This window comes from Oreochromis niloticus, linkage group LG7 (genome assembly GCF_001858045.2).
Source record: "Oreochromis niloticus isolate F11D_XX linkage group LG7, O_niloticus_UMD_NMBU, whole genome shotgun sequence".
NCBI lineage: Eukaryota > Metazoa > Chordata > Actinopteri > Cichliformes > Cichlidae > Oreochromis > Oreochromis niloticus.
This window is the reverse complement of record NC_031972.2, coordinates 32,698,860-32,725,670: the sequence shown is the minus strand read 5'-3', so window position 1 is coordinate 32,725,670 and position 26,811 is coordinate 32,698,860. Positions and strand designations below refer to the sequence as shown.

General features: G+C 39.9%; 1 protein-coding gene across 8 annotated transcripts in view; it reads left to right on the top strand.

Annotated features, from left to right (window-relative positions):
- tcf4 (transcription factor 4) overlaps window positions 1–26,811 on the top strand; it is a 235,976-nt gene that overhangs the window by 49,366 nt on the left and 159,799 nt on the right. For all 8 annotated transcript variants that reach the window (XM_025909412.1, XM_025909408.1, XM_025909409.1 and 5 more), the window contains 2 exons: window positions 8,052–8,107; window positions 10,639–10,714. In XM_025909412.1, the coding sequence (XP_025765197.1) occupies window positions 8,052–8,107; window positions 10,639–10,714 (132 nt within the window). The remainder of the gene's footprint in view (window positions 1–8,051; window positions 8,108–10,638; window positions 10,715–26,811) is intronic.

Genomic DNA, 26,811 nt, shown 5'->3' with positions numbered 1-26,811 from the left:
GAAATCTGTTCTTGTACATACATGTTGTTTAGTAGTAGCCCTGATGATGGTCATTCTTGTCCTCTCTCTTCTTGTTGCTATGGTAACAAGATGTCAATAGATTTGGCATCCTCATCTCCAACTGTCCTCTCGATCAGAGCTCTGTATCCACGGAGACCGGAGGAGAGGACTTTTTTTCTGAGCTTTGTGTCTCAAAGTTCAGATGGAGATGCCATCTGCTGTTGTGCCTTGCTCAAAGGTTCTACAGGCGGGTCAGCCCCAGGACTGACTTCATAATCCTGCTTCTCTGACCCTGATCTCTCAATGTTAGGAAAGAAAGTCATATGAAAGGAGGGGGAATAATGATTAAGGAATGGATAGAATATATGGAAGCTAAGAAGGATAAAATAACATAAGTGAAGGAGGGATGGAAATGAAATAAGAGCAGAGAGGAGACAGAGCGGAGAGGAAAGATGTGAAAGTGTGTGAATGAAATGGGCAGTGAAGAGAAATGATTGAGGAAGGAAAGAAAGGAGTGATTAAAGAAAACACTCAAAGATGAAAGATAAAGGTTATCAGGAAGGGAGGGTAATGAGGGTATAGGTGAACTAGTAAAGATGAAAGAGTTAATAATAAAAGAAATATGGAGAAGAATAAAAAGAGAGTGAAGAAAGAAGAGTAGAATGATAGGATGGAGGAGGAAATAGAGAGAGGGAGAGAGAAAGGAAAGGAAGGAAAGAAGAAGGGCACTAAGAAAAAGGAAAAGAATAAAAAATGTGAAAAGCAGAAGAGTGAGCATGAAGGTAGGAGAGAAAAAGAGAAAAGAACGTAGGAAAATCAAATTGGATGATGGTGACCCGGAAAGAATGAGAAGAAAAATGAATATGGGAAAGAAGGAAAAGAGAAATAGATGGAAAGATGAACAGAAAGTAAAGGAAGAGGAGGAAATGGGGTTTGAGAGGTAGGGCAAAGGAAAGGAAGGAAACAAAGGAAGGAATGAAAGGGAGATGAGGAGAGAGGGCATGAATCATATAACAAAACAGGACATGGTCGACTTCCTGAATGTGATTGTTTCATCACTTCCTCTGCTTGTCCAGACACACACACACACACACACGCACACACACGCACACACACACACACACACACACACACACACACACACACACACACACACGTAGTGAGATTGTGGGTGTTAGACAGTTTAAGCAGCTTTAAAGGAGAAGATACAGAGATGTAATCTGACTCTTAATTCTTACTGTCTCGTTTTAGTGTGTGTGTGTGTGTGTGTGTGTGTGTGTGCGTGTGTGTGTGTGTGTGTTCGCCCTGGATAATAATCTGAGTTTAGCTCAGTGAAAGTACGAGAAGCTTCAGTTCCTAAAATGACTGAATTAGATCTTCATCTGTGGTCCTTCATGTTTTTACGTCTCCTCCTGCTTCATTTTCTATTTCTCTTCTCTTTTTCTTTCATCCTGCAGGTGATTACTCCTGTGATTATTATGCCATCCTCACAGGTTTTAAAGACAGCTTGCAGTTTAGGTTGAAACTTACAAAACAGATTGTTTATAGTTTATTTGTAGTTTATTGTTTAAATATTGTTTATAGTGACCTATAGTGACCTAGTGGTCATGAGAGGTCAAACGCACTGCAACTTAAGAACATGTCAGCAAAAAAAAAACTGCTGCAAAAATACACAAAACACAGCAGAAGTGTTTTTGGGGAGACAATAATGTGACAGACCAGCTGCAAAAGTGACAAGCTAACAGTAAACAGCTAATAGCAAAGTACAGCATTGTATAAATCATACAAAACACAAAAAACACACATTACCTTGTATCTTTTTCTGTCTCAGAACACTGAAATATCCTCCACTTCTTTTAAATATGTTTCCGTGAAATCTTTTGCATGTTTTGATTTCTGTCTCTTCTGCACCCTTCCATCACATCGTCTCCTAAAAAACACTTATTGAACTTTCGTTGTGTTTTGTGTGCTTTTGCAGCATTGTTGTGTTTAGCGGTTTCTTAAGTTACAGTGCATTTGACCTCTCAGGGCCACCATGTTAACACCTGAAACAGAAAATATATAACAAGGATAATATATTTCTGATTTAGCTCCAAAATTGAATCAGTTGAGTGTGGATTACTAAAGAAGATCATATGTGAGTTGAATATGAAGTACTGAAGTACAATGAAACTTGATCAAATTGAAGTGGCAGATTTTGAAGACAAAGATTCATTAAAGATTCATTCCTGAAATAATTTCTATTTTCAGTTTAAATGTAAATATACTGGTCAGCACTGTGGTCTAACAGCAGTTGGACCACTGAAAGGCTCTTCCTTGTGGTGCTAGCATGTTCTCCCTGGGATTCCTCTGGGATCTCTATTTACTCCCACTATCAAAAAACATGGTAGGTTAATTCTGTTGTGTCTGTGCCCTTGACCAAGGCTTTGGCTTACAGCTGGAGTTGGTCCCCAGGCACTGCACAGTGGTTGCTCACTTCGTCTTATACTGTGGATGGGTTAAATGCAGAGAACACATTTCCCTGTGGGGATCAGTAAAAAATAGCTGGAAGGGTCGATTCAAATAGAGTTGTTCAAACAGGATCTAACTGAAGCTGAGTGAGCACCGAAAGGAATGAACCTGTCAGGTTAACCCAAAGAAGGTCACAGCAATTTATAGGTTAAACACAAACTGTTTTACATGCACAGGCAGTGTTTTTCTGGAAGCCCACCTAGTGGTGATTATTTGAACTGCACCTAAAACAACCTAAAGCCGAATAACTACTCCAGCATGATAAAATGCGGAAGTCATCAGAAAATCTTGTCCTGTATCTCAAAGAGTGAGAGTTTTAATGCTGGTTATTAACCTCATAAGATTTCCAGTGGACAAAATGTTTGGATTTCTAGCAAAGAAGAAAGTATAGCTGACCGAGCAGAAGGAACCGAAGCTATGGATAATCATCAATATAATAATCAAGTCCACATGCATCAGAATATTGCTAAAATATCACAGTGTGTGGGTGCCTTCAGCAATTTAGCACATTGGCCGTTTGTTCTGAACCAGCTGGATATGTCCATGGGGCTCTACCAAACAAAAATCAGTTACCATGAGATTTGGTTTGATTTTCACTTGGTGGTGCAGCTCTCACGTTTCAAGTCAATTCCAAAATAAAATTGCCTTTAAGGCTTTTACAACTCATTATGGCTGCAGTCATTACCTTGGGAGAGGTTCTGTTTGAGATGTTCCCAACTGGGAAGGTGTAAAAGTGTTTGATTACACAGCTAAGTTTGACTAAAAGAGAGTCTTAAGAGTATCTCCAGTGAACATGATGATCAAAAAACCATCAAGCAGCTCTTTTTTTTTCTTTAAATCTTCTCTGGGAACAAATGATTTTCCATTACCTTGTTCTATTTTTGCCATTATTGTGTTTTGTTGAATCTTGAATTATTGATCGTTGTTGAATCGACTCCAGGTAATGATTTTCATTCATAACAAAAATAAAACAGTTATCTTTAAAAAAAAAAATCATTTTAGGATTATTTGCGTCTTTGAGCGTGCACATTTTATTAAATTAACAAATATGTCAATAGTTCTGTTTCTGATCACCACACACTGTTTGACATTTGTATATTGGGGGCTGGGGAAGGCCTATAGTTAATTATAGAGTTTGGTTGGAGACCAGATGAGAACAGTGAGCCTACAGAGCTCACACAGGTGCACACCCATACGCTTGATTTTCTCACAGCACGACCACTGTCCTCATTTCTGTCAATCAGAGGCCATTTATTACCTTAATCAACACGTGTGTGTGTGTGTGTGTGTGTGTGTGTGTGTGTGTGTGTATCTGCATGAGTCTTCAGTTGTCAGCATGCTATTACATCATTACATATATAACACGTTTGTTCGTGGTGTATGGTTGCTTTTGACTTGACATTTTCCTCTGTGTGTGCCAGGAAACTGAAATCTTTAAACTATGTGCCACAGAGTAGAATTGGTCAGTTATTTCAAAATTTTCTCCCTGAAAGTGGCTAATACAGTTAACCCAAACCTATTCATTCAAATGCTTTTAATTTTTAAGTCCAAGGAATTATGCTTTTCACTCTCTTACTGGTCTTCTTAAAAATCAGTTCTTTGCAACAATTTAGCTATTAACTTCTGGTTTATGCTGTCTGAGCATCTGATGTTGAGCTGTGTCTGTTACTTAAACTCTGATGTGGGGTCTAATCTAAGGCCTCATTTACACAGGTCTGGAGACCTGTTTGCAACCAATTGCCAACCTCTGGTCACTAGGGAAAAATGTCTTTTCTGTAACCAATTACTGAATGGTTGTTGAAGATTGCTGGGTGAAATTATTTCCAAAGAGGGTACTGCAACAAAATAAAACCCTCCTTGAGATTGCTTTGGTTGTGTGTTGGTTGCCATTATGATTTTTAATACAGTGAAACTTTTTCCTTTCAATTGTCTGTATGGGACTCCTTTTGGTGACCTCCTTAAGTTGTAGCTTCAAGAAAATAAGCTGGGGTTTGAGCTAGTTATCTTTAAATTGAAGGATTTTGCTTTAATGGAGACTGAAAGCTGAATATCAGCCCTTTTAAATTAGCATATTAACATCCACTAGGTCAGTGATGGCCATATAGGTTTGATTTGGATTGGGTTTTCTTTCAGGCACATTTAATATAGACAAATTAGCAAGATTTTACATTATAAAGTATTACGGTGTTTCCAAACTATCCAAATTGTCAATGCTAAACACTAACCAAAACCAAACCCTAACCCTACATGGTTCTCTACTGACCAGGTTAACTGTATTTTACTGCCAAAAAAATATAAAAAAAAACAACACAACACTCACATGGAATACAAAGACTGGCTCAATGGTAGTACTTGGGCACAGGCCTGTTTTTGTCCTCAGTAATCACACACACACACTCACACTCATATACACCCATATACACACACATAGGGTAACTGTATTAATAGGAGTCTGTTTTGTGTCAGGCAGGTCTTAATAGGATCAGTGTGAGAGACATGGGGCTGTCTGTCAGTCTAAGTTCATTAACTGATGATAGATAACCTGCACTGTGTGTGTGTGTGTGTGTGTGTGTGTGTGTGAGTGTGAGAGAGGGAGAAATAGAGGGTTAGGGCTGTATGTTTCCGTGCTTTTCAGTGTGTTTCCCTGCTTGTGTGTAAATTCTCTCCCTCTCTCTTGTGTAATTTATAGCCCTCAATCGGAGCCTTATCAGGTGCAGGACACATGGACGCCTCCTTCTCTCCTCCTTCTCTCTTCCTTCGCCACATCTTTCAACTTCTGCACACCCAACTTGTATTTTCTCTCCTCCTTTTCCTCGCCTCCCTCTCATCCAATCTTCCCTTCTTCGTAGTTTTCAATGAGCAGAGATGCATTCTTTAATTGCTGTACTCCTCTTCCTCTTTTTTTCCCCATCTTCACCATTTCTACCTCATCAGGACCAGCAGTCTTCAAACCTTTCTTCACTTTTAATTTGTTTTTTCCTTCTTCTCATTTCCTGTTTTCAAACTGCACCTTATTTGCCGGACAGAAATATGCATTACCAAAGAAATAAAACATATAAAGAATCATATTTCTGGTTACCTGAAAACAACTGCTTACCAGGACATGGAATATAAAGCCACTTTAGCTTTTTCTTTATTTCAGGTAAAGAATCCAACGGATTCACTATGTATTCACCAGATCAAACTACTCAGCTTCTTGACAGCATCTCCCAGGGGATTATGGCTTCTCCAAATCTCAAACTGGAGATCTTTTACATTAAGCAAAAGTATTAACCGCTATACTACAGAGCTACACCTCTAGTTAATGATTAATAATGCAGTGTTTGTTCCCCTTATGGGTACAACATTACTAAAATTCCTTAATTAAGTTCCCAAAATCTGCTTATCCATTCTACCACACCAACTATGTTTAAGTTATGTTCTTCACATAAACAGAAAGTCATTTAGGAAGAAGAAAATGAGAAAAAAACCCACTCAAATATCATTTCACTGATTCTGATTCAGTGTACATATTGAAAAGGAGTGGGAAGAAGTGGACGCTTAGTTTAATCTCATCCCTTCTCCACAAGTTATCAGTTAATATTTCTCCAGCTTCCCTTTTAATATAAATCTCAATAACGATGATAGACATATTTCTAATAACAGAATATTTACATTACTTGTTTTTACAACTCGACAACTTTACCTCAAGACGTCAAAACCAAGGACCTCCAGTTTTGTAAAGTTAATTGCTAAATCTTATTTGTATTGCATTAAGCCCACATCTTTATACCTCTTTTTGAGTTCTTCATAGTTGGACATGCTTGTCTGATCAAGTGTGTGTTCCCCTTATTCCAGGCGAGTTGCATGTCTCCTAATTATATCGGTTCAGGTCTCAATTCCCACAATCTGGTCAAACAAATGTATCATCTGTCAGTCTGAGTGATAAAATATAAACTGTCTAAATTTGCAGATGTGTTGAATCCATCCTAAATCTGACTGAATGTAAGTTCCCTAAATGTAATCTTTTACCTTAATTACCTTAAATCCAGTATCTGCTTGAAAACCTTCTGACCTAGTATTTGTTCTCGATATCTAATTGTTAAACTAGTTTTCCTAAAGCCATTAAGCTCCAAATGTAGTTCCCCCAAATTCACCTAATTATAACATGTTCCTTAAATTTTCATGGCTTGATGACAAACTGCATTTGTACAAATATAGTGTCTTATGCATTTTCCGTGTATGCGTTTCTAAAATCGAGTGTTCATCAGGTGTTCGTTGAAAACATCCACCTGGTTATCAAACACACTCCCTCAGATCAACTCATTGTTGAATATGTGTTACTGCTTTTCAAATGCAGCCAATCACTAAATCCAGCTTACCATCAAGTGTTTTCTTTGTCATTTCTCCAAACCGTCGTAAGTTTTATTCTCTATTATATTCTGGTCTGTTCTAATCTGTTATACAAAGTCATAGCCCAAAAGTACCTTTGTCAAGGTGGGGACGTTTGGCTTAATTCCAAAAGGCTTTCTGTAACCGAACCAGTTTATTTCTGTTGTGCTAAAACACACACACACATACGCACTCACACAGAGATAAGCTGACATTCCAAATGACTCGACAATGAATGTAAGCTGCTCACTATACACACACTGACACAATGAAGAGCCTATTGAAGAGAGATTTGTGCATTACAATGCATGAGGCTGCTGTGTGTGTGTGTGTGTGTGTGTGTGTGTGTGTGTGTGTGTGTGTACTGTATGTGAGAGCAGCATTTGCACATTTTATGCGACCTGAATGCACCGGTCTACCTGTCATGTATCCCTTCCTTTCTTCCTCTCTCTGTTGATGTTGATGTCTCTTGACCTTAAAGTAAAGGTCTGGTTAACTTTGACAACTAAAACTAGTCTGTTAATAGGAATAAACATAAAATGTCCATAGAGGATGATTGCAGTGTGCCATGTGGTCAGCCTTTGGAATAAGAATTCATCATGACCCTGCAGAACCTCGTGCCATTCATAGGTTACCTGTGACCCCTCAGTCAACACTCTGACCTTTTGTAAAATATAACTTCCTAATCCAGTTTGATGGATATTAGTGGACCGCAGAAGGCTTAAAGGACCATTAAACTTTCCTGAGACACATTAAAGGCTCTGCAATCATAATCAATAACGTTTAATGACTTGGGGAATGGTGATATAATGATTTACGCTGCTGTGGTTGATTATAGACACAGTACAATTGTAATATAAAAGTCCTTAAAGATATTGATTGATATTGTGAGTGATTAAAATGCAAAACTAAGGACTGAAGATATTTAATGTGTCAAGTATAAACGAAACGACTGTGTGTTTTAGAACATCATGTACAATGAAGTGCTGTAAAGTGTTTCTTTTTACTTGTTATTATTTCATTTTTTCAGTATTTTGATCTATCAGCTTCTTGCTAGCTGATTAACACATCATTTTTGGACACTGAATTTTGTACTGTCAGTATTCGTGTGTTGTGTGTTTTCTTTGGTCATTTAAAAAAGTAACCATCATTCTCTCCCCGTCTCACAGATATGGAGGAGAGGACGGGTGCAGCATCATGGGCGAGTGGAAGTCGTTCTTCCAAGGTAACAAATTACAACAACTGCTAATAATGATTACTAAAGCTGATGTGTTTGCCTTCATTCGTAACATTCATCATTTCATGACTAAGGCTATGTTGGCAGCGACCTTTTCACTTTTTTTGTCCCCTTAGAATTGTTCATGTTTTTCAAACAGATGTTTTTAATGGCCATCAAAACCTTGAAGTGCTGGAACTCTCCGCCACTTGTACAGTAGTGTCTTGGATCTTAAGCACCAAACAACAACAGTGTTTGAACTGTTGATCACATATGTGCCTTTCATGTTCAAATTAAGGTATTTGGCCCTTTAAACGAGCCAAAAAGGTACATTCATGTTCCAAAGTGATAATTGTATATTAGCAATGACACACTAAGAAGGCTCTGGGTTCAAACTTCCTGGGGCCATTTTTCTTCTTAAGCCTAAAGAGTTACAGCATCTTTTGAGAGTCGTCCAGGTCATGTAAGCTGTGAATTGTAGCTTCTGTGGATCAGACTTGTTAGTGCACATCCCTCAACACCCAGGCCCTGGTTCATTTTGTGCCCCTCTTTGAACCACAGTTCATCACAGCTGATGGCAGCAGTCGTCCAGCCTCGACAATCTAACCCCTGCCACTTACTTTGCACCTGCCCATCTCTTTCACATTGAACACACTGGCTACAAGAAGCAAATGCTCACTTAGTAATACAGTGGTCCCTCGCTATAACGTGGTTCACCCTTCACGCCTCGCTGTTTCGCTGATTTTTTTTTGTGCAATTTTGCATGCTTTTTTTTTTTCACTGCACATTGTGTTCTGCGTCCTGATTGGCTGTAGACCATTGTCAATCAATCTCGTGCCTTGTCTCCTGTACAGTACAGAATGCGTTCAGCTTGTCAAATTTACATAAATCTTCGATCGCTAGCAGTGTGACTCTGAAGTGCTGTACTGCATGTTTGTAAGTTTTCTCCCCAACAAACACAACAATGTCCGCGAAACATTTTGCACAGTCAAAGGCAACCGCGAGTGCCTTTGGTTTCATTCTATAATACTGGACTTATTTTTCTATGAAGGTTTGAACTTTGAGAGTGTTTAAACAGGAGAGAAAAGTGTGAAAATGTTCATGCCTGTCTGAGAAAAGTGTATAAAGCAGGGGTCCCCAATCTCAGTCCACGAAGGCCGGTGTCCCTGCAGGTTTTAGATGTGTCCTTGATCCAACACAGCTGATTTAAAGGGATAAATTACCTCAACATGTCTTGAAGTTCTCCAGAGGCCTGGTAATGAACTAATCATGTGATTCAGGTGTGTTGACCCAGGGTGAGATCTAAAACCTGCAGGGACACCGGCCCTCGCAGACTGGGATTGGGGACCCCTGGTATATAAAGTGTGTAGTGAGGGGTTTTACAGCCTTAAAACATCTATAATAATTGTAAAAAATAAAGTTGGCTACTTTGCGGATTTCACCTATCGCAGGTTATTTTTAGAACGTAACTCCCGTGATAAATGAGGGACCACTGTATATCCCAGACTTTGACATGATTCTTCTATTTTTTTATAATCTTTCAACTAAAACTGAGAGTATATTGTAGAAAGGCAAGCAGGAAATGTGTACTAAAGAGGATCAGAGCTATCATCTGAGGCCTAAGTCATTGTTAGTGACCCCAACCATAATCCTAAACCCAACACAGTGCAGTCAGAATAAATATTTTTTTTAAAGTTACTCTCCCTAAACGTGGCAATCGGGAAATGAAGAAAATACAAAAACTTGCACACATCAAAAACTATTTTCTTTTTTTTTTTTTTACTTTTTACTTTTAAGGTTGGGTTCATCATCACTGATGACTTTGACCTCAAAGATGAACTAAACTGTTGTAGAATAGCAACAGAGCATAGAAAGAGTACCAAGCTGTGAATATTACATTCACATTTAATAATCGTTTATCATAGATATGATAACCGTTTGTCCTGTCTCACCATGTGAAGAAATCCAGTATTTTCTCTTTTAACTCTTTCTCTTTCCACCATTTTACCAGCTACTTATTTTATCTGCCAAAGAAGTAAATATGCTGAATATCAATATACAGCTAGGTACAGAAGAGGCTGAAGCTTTTTATGAAGTTCCATCAAGAGCATCTCAGCAGCAGATTCAGCCTATAATTGTCTTCAGCCAAACTGTCTTCACTACCACCAGTTTGCACAAATTTCTACTTCCTGTGTTCAGATTGGCAGGAGACCTGTGTTACACATGTTTAGCTTTGCTTCCTGTCATTTCTGTTGTGTTTTTTCTACGCTTGCTCTGGTCAAACTTAGACCATAACCTGCCTACAAGAAGCTCCGTCTCCCGTTGCTAAACTTGCTGCTTACAGCTTCACATTAAGTTTTCATACATATTTCCAAACATTTTGAACTATACGCTGCTGTATACACCATGTACACTGGAAAGTGTAAAAGTGTCAGTCATCCAGTGGTATCTCTACAACTTCAAGGACTGCTATTTCTACTTGTAATGCTACAGATGATGCTGTTTGTATTGCTAACTAGATGTCCTGTCTCCCTCCTCAGAGTTATGCCGATGGGTCTCAGTACATGGCGTCACATGACAGCCTCTCACCTCCGTACACCAACTCCAGGGTAACAGGTATGGTGCAAGCTAAATGTGTGTGCATGGGTACATGCATTTTTATTTATTTATTTATTTTCACAATTTATTTATTTCTAGCCATCAGCTTTAGATTCACAGCTTTGTCGGGTCCTGACTGTGTGTGCGTGTGTCTGCGGAGAATTAGTGAAACACTAGCGTACACTGGAGGAGACAGGTCATCTGGCATGCAATTTCTCTCTCTCTCTCTTTCCTCTCTTGGCCCGCTGTGTGGAAAAACGCCAGGCAGTGTGTGCTCATTTACCCATGATGCTCTCTGCCTCTGGCTCTCTTCGATGTGGCGCCAGTTGTGAGCAAATGGCCACTGACACAGATAATCTGCCTCTCTCCCTCTCTCTCTTCCTCTCACACAGTCACACAGGCATATAATCACTGAAACACACACATGCAGATGTACTTACACACACACATGCACACACACACTAAACAGAGCTTAATTACCTTTGACTGGATGCATCAAAAATGGAAGATGTTAGCTCTCAGCTATCTGACTCTACCTGCCTTTTTCTGCCACTCTGTCTCTTGTGCTTCTTCTCATTAGTTTTGAGTGAGCTCACACTTGTGATGCACTGAATCTTAAACCCTCCACTCGAAGTGACAGAGTTAAAACAAATGTGCTGTTTGTGCATTTTTTCCCTATATTTCTTTGGCTGCACATAAAAGATGGGCATAGCTACCATGATGTCTCAAATTGGTTTGTGCATTTTGGAGCCGTTAGTCTTTTTGGAGCCACAAGTGACCATATTTAGACAAGAAGGGTGAGACTAGCTTAGGTAGATCAGTAAGCCTGATTAGCAGGGTACATATAAATCAAATACTAGAATTTCACTCATCAAAAAAAGTACACTCACGTCTGGTCTGTTACTGCAGTTAACCAATAGCAAACCAAATTATTTGACAGACAATTACACTAAAATGCTGCACAACAAAAACTCTGTCCACATTTCTTAAGAAGGGGGTAAATTGGCGGGTGACACTAAAACTCATTTGGAACAAGCTGTTGATCTATAAGGTGGAACAGTGGTGTAGTGGTTACCACAACTGCAAGAAGGTCCTCTGTTTGAATCCCTTCTGGGGCCTTTCTGTGCAGTGTTTGCATGTTCTCCCCTTGTTTGTGTGGGGGCTCTCCCACAGTCCAAAGACACGGTTGAGGTCAACTGGTGAGTATAAATTGGCCCACAGATGGGAAATTTGAGGTTGAATGGTTGTGTGTCTCTATTTCCTCTTTTTCAGCAATACCTACTTTGCTCGACTTGACGTGACTACTTGGTTTTGGTTGTTTTTCTTTATAAATAAGTGCCACCTGAAGTGGGTGGGATTGCTCTTGCAACACCACCTGAGAGTCCAATGACATAATTTGTATGCACCTCGATTTTAAAAAAAGCCAGGTCTGATTCTTGTGGAAGACTTGCTCATATGACTCATCAAATGAATGTCACTCCCTAGCTCAGTTGGAAATCCGGCTGACTAGGTCCTAAACAAGTACCGGGTACCAGGTACTGCCCTTAATGGAAGTCCCTTAAACCTGAGAGGAGTCGAGTCAAACTGAGACAAGTAAGTACTAGTGGAAAAGTGACTTATGTATTCGCCCTGCGATAAACTGGCAACCTGTCTAGGGTGTAGTCTAGGGTGTACCCTGCCACTTGCCAAGTGATGGGTGGCGTAGGCTCCAGGCCCTCCGGTGACCCTGAACTGGATTATTGGAAGAAAATGGATAGATGGTCATTTATTTATACCGTAAAGTTGAGCATTTTAAAATGGGAATTTATAGGACTGACCATACTTGTTTTCACATTTTATGAGCAAAGGTATAAGGACACTTAACCAACAAAAGTGTGTTGATTACTTTAATGGCCATATGTGATAGCGTCCAAAACAGCTGGCATTAATGTGGTGCTCTAGCAGCCTCCACACTTTGAATTTCATGGTTTCTGCATCATGTCAGAGTTTGCTCACATTTACCCATGAAAGCATTAGTGAGGTCCAGCTTGATGTTCTGCAGTAAGGCTTGGCTTGTATTCAACGGTGAATAGTGTTGAGGCTAGGGCTTTGTTAGCTCAGTTAAGTTCTTTCACACGAAACTGGGACATCTATATTTTCATGTCTGACCTTGTGCACAAGGGTACAATCATATAAAAAACAGGAAAAGACCTTCCCTGAACCTATTGTTTAAACATCGCAGTGGAGCTAAAGTGCTGAAATTAAACTTGTAAAAGAAAAAAAAGCCCCTTTTGATATTTTTTTTTAACCGATTTATAAATGTTATAATTTTAGAGGGCATAGCAGTCTGGTTTCAAGTGGTTAATGGATTTTAGACAGATGCGTGAGTGGTGGTTAATTAAAAATGATGACAAACATTTTATTAATTTTGTTCATGTCATTATGGGGAGTTTAAACTGGCCTAAGCCTCTCGAGGACTCGTGTTAAAGTTTTAATATATGCATGCACAAGTGTTTAAAAGCAAAGTTCACGAAGGGGAGGTTATTAATTAAATCAGCTGAAGCAAAAGTGTAAAAAAAACATTTTTATTATCTTATAGAATGAACCAAACCCGGGTGTCGAATGCACCAACGTGGCAAAAGAAATGTAAAACTTGAGAGTCGTGGGCCTCATGTTGGAATGATCCATTGTGAGTGCAATGTGTTGTGACAGTGTTGTGATTATTTTATGTATCTGCAGACACAGAGAGGGAGCAGACAATGCAGAGTCAAAAATGGAAATATTGTATTTCATCTGGCGCACAGGAGCTGCAATTTACTTTGATAATGATAACGCTAAGAGACCGAGACAGCAGGGGATATGGAGCACACACAGTTCTATCATTGCTAAGAGTTTTCTAGAAAACTCCCTCTTTGCTTTCTACCTGTGACTCTTCGGGTTTAACAGAACCATTTCTCAGTCAACTGGTCTTGTAAAATTTGATTGTGTTTGATGTTTGTGTTAGCTTTTCTCTCTCTCTGTGTCTTGATGGATATTGTAGTCTTCAGTACCAATACTAAGATATCAATGATACTGTTTCTCAGCCTGGATGAGAACTAGCAACTCCAACTCTGAGGCCACGGTTCTGATTGGAAAACATGGATTTCCTGCTCTGGGTTAGGCAGGAGTTCACGAACCTTGGGGTCATATTAACACTGGGAAGTGAAGGAGCAGGAAATTGACAGGTAGATCAGTGAAACGTTGGCACTGATACGAATGCCATATCGATCTCTTGCCTTCAGAGATGAGCCTGTGTCGAATTACTGGTCGATCTTTACCCTCACCTATGGCTGTGAGTCAATAATGACTGAGGGGTAAGACTCATGTTTGGATGTCTCAAAATCAATGTTTTAGTATCATGAGAAGACAAAAAAACAGGATGAATTAGAGGAGAAGCTCAATAATCTGGTAACCAGTTCTCAGGAACATCTGCAAATGTATCTTCACGATGGATTGGGGTCAAGGTGTTTCTGTTTAGTTGGCTTTGTGGTTGCTTGGCTGTTGCTAGACAGTTACTAACTGCTTGCTCTGGTATGGTTAGGGGGTTGTTGAGGCTTTCTAGGTCAATCTGTTGTTGCTTTGCAGCTGCTATGGCGGGTGATATTTTGCTTTGCTTGTTTTACGGCATTTACTAGCCGCATTGAGAATGTTCTCATCATCTGGTTGGAAGGTGGCGGTTATTGTGCCATATGTGAAAATGCTTTATGCTGCTTATTTAACATAAACCGGACAAAGCCTAGACAAGTTTAAACAATCAATTGTACTGTTTGAAAACGCTACTATAAGTATAATAAACTATATCATCTAGTATTCAGTTCAATCGATAGAGCAAAAAGAGCCATATTGGGATTAGAAATTTGAAAGAAAGCATCTTAAAGATGTAACTGATCAACCCAAATGTACCCTGCGTAATCAGTTAGCTACTAAACATATACATTTAAAAGAGTCTTAAAAGTAGCAGCGGACTGTGACAGAGCTTCGCATCGCCTCCGTTTGGTTGCGCACATGTCGCCAGGGTGTAGTGTCCATCACATTTACAGTTTGTTTGAGCGAAGTTCATTCAGAGCAAAGAAGTGTTCGTGATCAAATGTCACATGATTCACAACAAGGCAGTTTATGGCGCAGTTTTGCACCATCAAAACAACCACTAAATATTTTATTTATACCATAAACATGATTGTGAGCTTCAATGGTGAGCAACTGCAGCCCATTTAGGTCACCTTCAGGTTCAAGACTCTAAAGAAGAAAGAAACACTTCAGAGTTTAATGAACCAAATCTGAACATGTTGGCCCTGCACCCCCCCACCCCACTTCTCTCCCTCTCTAACCTTGTCTGCCTTTCTTAACCCCCCCCCCAACAGATTAGAGTGATGTTATGCTCTAGATAATCAGCGAAGGGATTAGTGTCATCTCAGCGACCCCACTAGATTAATCTGCTACCACACACACACACACACACACACACACACACACACACACACACACATGCGTGCACACGAACACAGTGATCTAGCAATCAGAATAAGATGGTGTGTGTGTGTAAATGTGGACCTTTACTTACATATGTGCACAAATTTTACCGTGTGTGGTTTTATGCCTATTGTGTGTGTGAATTTGTGATGTCGTTTTTTTTAATTTAACTGTGTGTTTTTGTAGGTTTGCGGTTGTGTATGTGTGTGTTTCGATGGTGTGTGTGAGTTGGCAGGTTTACCCTGTCGGTATCTCAGTGTGTGATGTCAGCTTCTGTGTGTGTGTGTGTGTGTGTGTGTGTGTGTATATGTGCGCTTTAATGTGGTTAAACGCAGAGGTCTGAACGTTGCTGTGTGTGTGTGTTCTTTGTGCGATCGAATGACTGCGTGCTTGTACTTGTGTGCGTTTTGATGTGTATGTTCAAGTTCACCTTGTCATACTGTCAGGTCTGTACCTGAGTGTGTGTTACTGCTTTTATCTTTGTGTGTATGTGTAGATGTGTGTGTGATTGAATGCAACCTTGCACTTGTCTGAATGTTTTAATGTGTGAGTGTGTGTTTGTGTGTGTGTATTAATACATGTGTGAATGTGTGTATTTAAACTGTGTGTGTGGAACTTTGAGGTATTGTGTGAGCGATTCTCACTTTCATGCATGTAAGTGTGTGTATGTGGTAACACAGAATATGCGCCCGTGTGAATACCTGTGTGTAGCTGCTGTGGCAGAGCAGGTGCACCAACCAACCAACCCCCCTTCCCAAAATGCACACACACACACACACACACACACACACACACACACACACACACACACAGACCGACGCACTGTAACTGTCACCTACATAGTAAATGAGGGTCTCAGTGGTTTCAGCTTGTAAGCACATTCTGTTCTTTTAGAAATAAACAATCTGATGTAGCTTAATTTTCACTTTTCCTGCTTTCATACTGTCATGTATGGATGTGTTCTCCAATAATTCCTCTGGTCACATTTGCAGTTTGGGGGATTAAGCAAAAGAGTTTGTTGTGTATGATCATCTCTGAAATTACTCAAGGTTCAGTGCCTAATCATGTTGAAGAGGATAATCTTGTCTGTCATATTAGCCTTTGTCAGAACAGTATTAATTCATTAAAGTGGATGTGTTATTTATTTTCAGTCATATACTTCTGTCACGTACTTTTACAAAGAGGATATCCACATTACACATTTCCAAGTTCCATTATTAATCCTGTGAGTCAGTACCTCTGGCTTCAGACTACTTAAAATGCTCAGTTCCAAGTTCCAGACAGTTTTTTTCTATTATTTGATCTGTATGACATCATAGAGGTGTGATGCCCCAGTTTGGGGGCTTAGAGCACACTTTTCACCATCTTACAGTACTGTCATTGCAGCCTTTCCCCGGCTCTCTGTGGTAATGGTACGTATTGATCAGTGGCCATGACAGTTTGCATACTACCAATCATAAAACTGCACTCACAGCCCAGTATTACTCAGTGGTACTAGCTTTGGTCATAACGCAAATGTTCTGTTTCTAAGGTTAGAGAAAGTCAGCTGAGACTCACAAGTCACTTGAATCAATTATGAATGGATTTTTCCACTGAAAACGCAAAATCCACAGAGTCAACTTACTGGGATCTCAATATTAGAGTGTGACTCTTAGAGCGTGACTGAGATGATCCCACAGCTCTACCTGTTGCCACAGATGCTTCACCCTCATGTTTTTCAATGTGTCTGGTTGCAAGGGGCAGCCAGATGGATGAAAGAAGACCTACACGGTCAGGGAAGATAAAAGATGTTTTGGATCAATCCAGCCTTTTCCATTATCTGCTGACACTAAGAACCAATCCAATATCATTGTTAAATTAATCAGCAGTTTTCCTCACTGCCATGGCGTGATTAGGATCCATTCTTTTTGAGTCAAGCTGATGACAACACGCTATGTTACAGTAAATGCAATAAAAGCTTCCCAACAAGTGTTGACTCGAGCCAACATCCTACCATAACAAGAGTCAAAGTAAAACATCACAGAGAGAGAAAACCCACCATCTTATTGGAGCTTTTCACTTGTGTCAATTCACTTCTGCAAACATATGGGGAACAAAAATACTTCCTCCTTTGTATGTCAGCTCTCACTGTTCAGGATCGAACCAACACCCAATTGAAATATTGTATCAGTGCATTTGGCCTTATTTCAGGCATATCTTTAGGTGTGAAACCACAGATGGGAGAAAGAGCAACTTCAAATCCCTAAGAAGATAAAATTCTCAAATGATGCACATCAGCATGCTTATGTGCTTGCAATGCAAATGCTAATTTTAAACTTCTTATTTATTACAATAAATTTTACTGAAAAAGACAATTTGACAAAGGGATAAACCTAGCAAAATGTTTGCTGCTCTTCTTTTTCCCAGATTGCATCCAAATCACTTTCCTATACTGTAACTTCTAAAAAATGCAGCATTCTGCAGCATTAAGCAACGCTGTATATAAAAAGTTGTTTATAAACCTGGTGAACTTGGCTCCCTCCTCCTCCTCGTGCTGTTTTTGTTGAAATGCAGTGAGTCAGCCGTCTGTCTCACCTCTGTGTGACCTTATTAATGAGTGTTGAGCCATGAGGCTGGACCCCCTCTGAGGAGGTCACATCTGGACACTTTATATAGAAATACATATCTGTCTCTCTCCTCTCGTTCACCCTCTTTTAGTCACTCTGTTTCTCATCTAAATTTGGCAGTCCTCTTGTTTTCTTTTATGTCATTCTCAGTTTCTCACTTGATGTGACTTCCTCTTTTTGCACCTTTCTTTATCTAAATATATGGATATATGTATTCATGTTTTTGTTTTTTTGTTTGTTTGTTGTTGTTTTTTTTAAAATATGTAGACAAGGGGACCCCTTTACCTCAGATGGGTGTGGTGCCAAGGTCTGACCCCCACCCTCCACCCCAGTCTCCCTGTGCTTGGTCTTGATTTTGTGCTCAGAATGTTAAACATCGATGGGATGTGAAGAACAATTACAATGAGGGGAAAAAGGAAACGAGGAAGAGTGGCGCAAATGGTTGAAGTCACAAAACTCAGACAGGGTTTGTGGTTGTAGAACTGCTGCTTATCACATGACCTATGTGTAAATAGGGTCACATGATGACACCTCAGCCAGCTCTGTAGACTAAATACAGACCAAAGATTTTGCCCTAAAACATGCATTTTGCTTTATGAAGCGTGTTTTTTTTGTTTTGTTTTTTTATCACAAAAAACATGATTTTCATGATAATGTGGGCCGTGATTTTCCACACTGTCCCTGACCTGTAAGACAAACATGAAAACTTTTTAATCATGTGGTTCTGAGGAGCACCTAAGACTTCAGTGGCAGAAGGAAGAAGATGATGAAAGATTAATAAGAAAAGGGTAATCTTCACTTTCGCTGCACATTACCCTGAAATATTGAGGCAATTTTTCTTGTAGCATTCTTCGTTTCCCGCTCTGCCCTCAATCATTTTCTTTCTATTGTCTCTGCTGATTGAAACTGAGCATCGACTGTCTCATTCTTCGAGTATTTTGAAAGGATATCATAAATTGATTAGTGCTGCGCTGACTTCAATGCATTAACACGGACGCACACTGTAAGCCACTGCAGAGCATTTAGTATATTATTGTTTTGAAGGGGCTGTGTATCACATGTAAATTGTCTGTGTAATTAGATCTGACATTGTAATAATAGGTCTCGTCAAGGCGAGAGGGTGGAGGGGGGAAAATGTGAAATGTACACTCTGAAAGGAACGGTTCAGCACTTCAGGGTTCCTGATCATGTGAGGGGGTTTGTGTTGAGTATATATTTTTAAAAAACTGTCAGAGTTAAATGTCACATTTTGAAAAGAAGGTAGTCTGACTATACGATTACTGCTACGACTATACTATTACATTTTACAGGCAGGTGGTGTCCGAGCTTGGCAATTAAGCTCTTAATGTCTACCTTCATTTTTTGCCAAAATTCACTCATTTCACAAAGACAAAGACTGTGAGCACCTGGTATTAGGGGCATATTTGTGCCTGTATGTGTGGTTCAAAAAGTTTGTCAGCATGTCCCCAAGAAAACTGCATGTTGCAACCAAACATCACAGCAAATGTGATAAACACCATAATATGACCTCTGTGGCTGTTACTTTCCGTGCTGCAAGAGTAATCTCAGTGTATGTGGTTGAAAATGTTGATTTAGAGGTTGAAGGCATGCAAAAATGAAAGTAATCCCATCACCAGTGTTGTTAAATTCTTATTTTCATGATCAAAACTATCGTGTAAGGCATCTTTAGAATATCTTCAACCAGCAGCAATGACTCTACAAAGCCTTAACAACGGTTAAGGCTGTTGTTAAGGCTGATCCGTCTGCAGGGCTGTACTGTGGACCTTTGAGCTAAATGAGACAGATAATGTGCTAACAGAGCTAACATGCTAATGCTAAGCAAATAAAAAGGGGTGACGTACAGCTTTGGGAATGCCAGCAGACTCCCATGTTAGGCATCAGCAATAGTATTGGGCAAATTAGCATTTTGATCTCATGGTGGTGAAAAAGGTAGGCAATCCCAAAGTAAGTAAATACAAAACTTGCTACTACCTCATCCGCACCATGAGTGGTGCCTTTCATAAATTGGTGCTGCATAGAGTGGACCCAAATGCAGGGATTGCAGGCAATCTTGATAAGTGCAAAGTGCAAAATCTACAGAAGGAAAAACAAACTATAAATACAAAACTGCAAAGAAAATAGAGAAGGTAACAGAGAAAGATGAACAAGGGAAGAACCACCGACCACCCAGGAGCATGACAGTTACACTACACTTAAAATAAAAGTATAAAAAAGTATAGTCACAAAAGTGTCTTTATTGTTTTTATCTAACAAGTCCTTCATAAACAACACAATAAGTTGTTTTCATTGGGAGATATTGACACACACAAGTGTTAATATTGCTTTGATGAGATTTATTAGTGCCATCCAAAACTACAGTCCACCAATGAAATACTGCAGTTGCTTTTGTTTAAAATAAGTAATTGGTTCGAAAAAGTTAAACAGCCAGAGACAGAAACAAGCTCCTATGACCGATCCATCCATCCTGAACTCCTCACTACATGGAACCGTAGAAACATCAGCTCATTCCTCTGTCATAGCTTCTACAGGTCAGCAACTAATCTTAAACCCTGAAATTTCATGCGGGCGGGCGGCGGGGCGGGGGGGCGGTTATAAGAAATTGCTCATTTCTGCAGATGTATTAAACCGGTTTATTGTAAATTTATGCGACCATTTGTTTACTGTCTCGACACATTATGGAGAGCATATACTGAATACTGAACACACGAAAGGATCTTGAGAAAAATTAATCATATTAGGTTTGTTATAATGTAAAACCTTATGATGACCCATCAAGTTTTCAAAACCGCCAAACATATGAAAAAAAATCTATCTGTGTCTGTGTGTTTATCTGTCTGTCCATCCATGCATTTGTCTGTCTTCTCCATCTTCTGTCATCCATCCAGATGAGGCCCCAAGAGACCAAGCTCAGGTCACTCATGTTCTACTGTGTGCGTGCGTGTGTGTGTGTGTGTGTGTGTGTGTGTGTGTGTGTGTGTGCGCGTGTATGTGAGAATTTTCGAGCCTCTTTCAGTGTGCGTGCATTTTGTGTGTCCTTTATCTCTGCATGTCTCCACTGCTATGTGTGTGTACAACTCGTCTGTGTGTGTGTGTGTGTGTGTGTGTGTGTGTGTGTGTGTGTGACAGACTGTGAAATGGTGCGTAGTAGCACCTGGGCCCTTCAGTGTTGATTGATCGGCTTGGTCATGTGGAAGAGTCCCATCTGGCCAGCCACGCTACAGTGTGTGTGTGTGTGTGTGTGTGTGTGTGTGTGTGGCGCAGAGAGAGTGCTTGTTTGTGTGTGAGAGGTGAGAGAGGGAGATAGAGATGTGCAGCATTAAACAGTATGTTTATTGTGAGAGTGAGTGAGAGTGAGCGAGAGAGAGCGAGAGAGAGCACTTCAGTTATAACTGTGGCTCCCAGAGGCCAAAGATGAACTGTATTTTATCATCAGAGGGGCTACATGCACACTGCAAGCCTTAAAGGACAATGTCCATATTTTTTAGAGTCTGAAACTTCAGTATCACAAATAATGTGTATTATACACAATTGGTGAGAGTTGTCTTAAAGTGTGCTTTATAACAACTTTAGTTTTCATTTTTCTTTTAACTTTTAGAATAACTTTTTTTAAATTTAACTATAGTGTTGGGGTGTTTAATAGGGCCTAAATTTATGCCTACTAAGAATAGGCTATTGAATACAAATTAACAAAGACTAATGCTAAGTTTTGTCTCGGTCACTTGTTTGGTCACTATAATAAACTGAATGTGAGCGAGCTAGGTGTTTTGAAAATCTACCCAGCAGCTAAAACTAGTCTTAGTGGTAAAGGGGAGAAATGTTTGAGTGCATAAAGTGTTATGGTTTTCTCACACACTCTTTTGGTTGTGATTACAGTTTACTCACAATCTTACTTACTAGTCAGAACTTTCACATGGAGAGAACATCATAAGAAAGTCTGAAGTACAAAGAGGAGCTGATAAAGCTACATGTGCTGTGATCAGCTGAGCAAAAAGCCATTAAAATAAAAGAAATGCCCATCAGAGCCTGAAACAACATAGAAAAAAAGGAATACAGCAAAGTAATTTAAACCAGCTCAGTTAACTGCACTACATAACAAAGCACAAAACTAAAGCATGTGGAGAGTCAGTATTGTAGGATATGCATTAGAACGGGGATGTGTGTACATGTTTGTAACTTAAAGAGGCAGGAAAGCAAGAGAGCAGGAAGTCTCTGACCAGCGAGTACCTGAAACACCTGCACAGGAAAGAAAAGTTGCGAGGAAAGAGGAAATCAAACTTCTAGCATAAATGGATAAAAGTAACACGTTGACAAGGTATTTTTAGCAGTATGTGTCACCAATGAAGTCTAAAATGAAAAGCGGATGGGAGGATACGACAGTCGGATTTTGACACAGTATTTAAATTGGCACATTCATCTTTATCTTATTTTTGTACATAAAATACAGGTGAATGTTTAATGAATGTTTAATACCAAAAGGCCCTGTCATAAAAAAAATAGTCTACTTCTTTAGGCTACTGAGTCTTTAAGCGTAATGTAGCTCATCTGTGGAGACAAGAGGTAAAATGAGTGTAAGTAGTTATACTGATGTGGAATCGGGTTGCAAAAAAAATATGTCAGGTATTGGGTTTTCAGCCTTTTTCAACCTTAAATCTGCCTTAAATTACACCTGTATGTCTATGTGCACTGGACACTTCATCCAATGACCTTCGTAAGCTGTCCTTCGGTATCACTAACATCATCATGTATGCCAGACCACCAAAGATGGAGCTCTGTAAAAGTCACATGAATGCACAAATCGGACGCTCGTGTGAGATTTAGACCTACACTATAAAATGGCGTATATCAGAAATGAATTCATGCCGATTCGCTTCCATTAAACGAACAAGTGTTGGTTAAAGATTAGAGTCGAGAAATCTCAGTTTAAAAATGGAAAACAGAAATAAAGAGAAAAACAGATGCTGAGAAAAACGAAGATGGAGACAGACAGGGAGAGAGACAGAAAAAGAGACACTGTGTGTTTTCTGAAACGAAGCCAACTGATAATTAATGTCTCTGACATCATGGTGCTCTAATTAAGCCTGGCATTCATTAAGCCAGGAGGGGGGGGGGCGTTCGTTAGTGGCTTTTTGGAGGGGGGATTTGTTAAGTCTTCAGTGTTACTGTTTTTAGACAAAAGAGTGAGCGATGGAGGGAACAACAGAAAGAGAGAGGTGAGGAGAGACGTGGACATTAGCAAAGGGCGTTCAGGTGAGATGACGCACCTTCTGCCCGACCTATTGGAAGTCACCAGCCTGTGGACTGCTGATTCTCCATGTATTGAACTTGGTTATCTAAGACAGACCTGAACAAAGGCAAGTATCAGAAACTGATCATCACCGTTCACGCCAGATAGATAATAAAGAGATAATCACATCAGCTGTTTCCCTGCAAATACATCTGATTAGCTGCAAGTTTTCATCAAAAGTTGACAAAATCCTACTAGTTAGCACTTGGTTAACACTTGCTCAAGCTGAGTAGTGCATCACAGACTTGCATGCTTTTAAAAGTAGCAAGTTTCACTCTTAGAACTACAAAATCAGGAATGAGTTTGGAGGTCTGACAGAAGATACACCTGAAGCTAAAAATTTGAGCTAATTAATTCTACAAGGACAAGGTGCTACACCTGAGTGATCAGCTGAGTAAAATAGTTCAAATGGGTGTAACCCACAAGGAATGGTAACTGGACTTGATATAATGTAGAGCTTTTCTAGCCTTCCTGACCACTGAAATCATTGTTACATGACTAGCCACTTTCACACAGCACACACATCGATACAGTGCACAGATATTTATCATACACACACACTGATGAATGCATCAAGGGCAATTACTTGTTCTATATCTTGGAAAAGGACACTTAGGCATGCAAACCAGGAGAGCCAGGGATCAAACCACTGACCTTCTGATTAATGGGCAACCTGTTCCGTCTCCTGAGCTATAGCCACCATTGCCCCCAGATGGTGGGTCAATATAATGTTAGGTTAAAGGATCTGTAAGAAAAAGGGGGGAAAGGAACCAGAGAATAAGTATATGAGGCGACAGGAGATCAGGTCACATTATTATAGTTAGATAAATGTAGCACTACTCCTTTTTGGTTCGTGAAGGCAGTTCATGTCTCATCCAAGATGCTTCTTCAGTCTTGAACTGAAGGACACTGACCTTCGGATTCAGTTTTGAACGGAAAAAGCTCCTTGGATAAGAGATGAAACGTCTTCATGAACCAGATAGATGTCCAGGTTCCTTTTTTTCAAGCACTCAAAACTGTCATGAAACCTTGGCAGATATAAAACTAATACAGTAAAAGGACTAAGGCGCTTCTGTACTGTAGGTGTCTGGACTGAAGCTAAAAAGTAAGGGAGACATGAACAAAGGTAAAAGACTGAATGAATTGGGCTGGATCTGAAAAGAAAATAGAGCTAATTATAATGAAGGTTATCTTTTTCTTTAGGGGGTAAAGCTATAGTGACTAGAGTAAAGGTGCAGGGTTTAGGTTTGGGAGCTACACCTAACGGACTAGAGCTAAAAAAATTCAGCGCAATAGCAGGGTAGAGGTCAAAGGTCAACAATTAAAGGACTAGATCGAAAAGAGCCAGGAATCAAAGGCTCGTGATTTGAAAAAAAAAAGTTTTTACCTGTTCTAGGTGAAGGCAAGCAAAATGGCAGGACATCTGAAAAACTGACCTCCCTCGTTAACAAATACAAAGCAACTGGAAAAAAAGAACGATGTGGAGAAAAAGGTTAATGTGGTCGAGGAACAAGAAAGACATGAAAGTAAGAGCACATGAAACCAAAAGAAAAGACTGGTTTTGAATCAGGGAGAATGAGGGAATACAATGGCATTAATGAAAGGAAGTGTAAGAGATAATAAAAGCAGTTGTTGAAGAACAGGGATGGAGTGACACGGAGAGGAAGGGAAAGAGGGGCAAAATGAAAAGTAAAGTTTGGGATCCCTATCCATTTTTTTGATCGGAGGATTTTCTGATAGCTAATTAGGCATGGAGGGCCAACCATCGACAGCTGCATTCATCATCATAAAACGTAATAATTAATGACATTCCAACAAAGAAAAATATGCAAATGAGCTCTCCTCATTAGCATTTTCATATTCAGCTCCCATAATGCTTTTGCTGACAAGGTTGTAATTAATGAAAATTCATGTCTCTTAGCCGAGGTCTAGATTGGATCGCATTCATTCGCAATCCCCCAAACGAGTAGTGGGGAGAGAGAGAGAGAGAGAGAGAGAACGGGAGAGGAAGAAAAAAAAACGCGACGGGGATCACTGCCAAGTTTTTAGTGAGACGAGCGGGAGGGGCGGGAGACAGAGCGAGCGAGCGAGAGAGAGAGAGAGAGGGGGTGAGACAAGAAAAGAGTTAGAGAGAGGAAGGAAAATGGAGATGGAGGAAGGCAGATGGCGAGAGATGAAAGGAAGACAGGCAGCAAGAGATACAGAGAGAGCTCGAACGACAGAGTGAAATAGAGAGAGGCCAGTGTTGATGCAGAAAGTTACAGGGAAGCATGCAGAGTGACATGAATGGAGAACCAGGCAATGAAAGAAAGCATGTAAGAAAAGAGAGGAATACATGAATGGAGGGAGACAAAGGTTGAAGGAAAGGAAACAATGAGGTGGACAGGTCAGCACACTTTCTTTTGGAGAAGATTTGTAGGACTTCTCAGCATTTCTATCCCCACATATTGAAACAGTGTCCCACATTTGGATTGGCTGTAGTTTAGAAAAGTCCAAATTTTGTTTTATTTTTTTAAGTCTCCCTTTTTTCAGTTTTTTCAAATGGCTTTAAAAATAAAAGTCACAATGAAAACTCAAACTACACAGGTTTGGGTGAAACTGGCAGAAGGTGAGTTTCCCGTTTTGATCTAGAAAAGAGGAGTGCCACTCACAGAAACCGGTTATGGAGCAGATGAATCCCCACAGAAACCCAAAGGATTACTACACAACTACATTTTGTCCCACATTCAGTGGATCTGGTCGTCCTACTATGGCTGGAAATGCACTGGCATTTTCACAGCACTTTTCTAGTTTTACTATCCATCTCACTTCTGCTCCCACGGCAAACTGGGAAGGCCTCGCTGTGAGGCCATAGTGCTAAAGTCTGCACCAACTAACATGCAGATGGTGATGGCTGAATTACTTTCAAACTAAATTCTCAGATGATTTCTAAAGCCCCCCTTTTTTCCCCATGACTTCTGAGCAGACTCGTGGCAGACTTCATATCCTGAAAGATGAGAACATTTCGCAGGAACCTTGGATTTTTTTTTATCTCACTTTCACATCAGTTTTTCAGTTGGTGGATTCCTTGTCTAAATTTTGTGCAACTTTTACTTGTTTGATCTTTGATCTGGTTGAATGGTGGTCTGTGGGCGGCAGCATTACACCTGCACTGGCGTTGAACCAAGAAGGAGCAAGTCTAACAATATCTTTAATTCACGAAAGAGAGAGAAAATAACAATTCTTCTAACTCCGTCTTTAACTTTAGCCTGTAATTTGTCAGCCTTGTTTCGGAGGATTGTAAGTCACTAAATCTAAATGACTTGAACATGATGAAGTGTGTGTCACAGACAAAGAGAGAGGCAGACACTCCCTCTGGGGACTGCTGCTGTACACCTGTGAAAACGTAAAGTCAGACCTTCACCAGGAGCTTATCACTCCAAGTGTGTGTGTGTGTGTGTGTGTGTGAGATGATACTGACAGATAACAGTATCTGTGGTTTGGCACCTGAACACAGCTAATAGTGATATTTTGCTCTTCACTCGGCGGCGGCAGCAGCAGCTCGTTATTGTCTTCAAACCGTGTAATAACAATATTCAACAACATGATGTCAGTTTAATCTGCAGGTTCTGTTCTGGAAGTTTTTGTGGTAATTATGTGGCCGTTGTCTACATCCGTGTAAGAAACCCCTCCGTGCTTGTTCAGGTTTTGGTCTTGTCTGTACTGGTTGATGATAT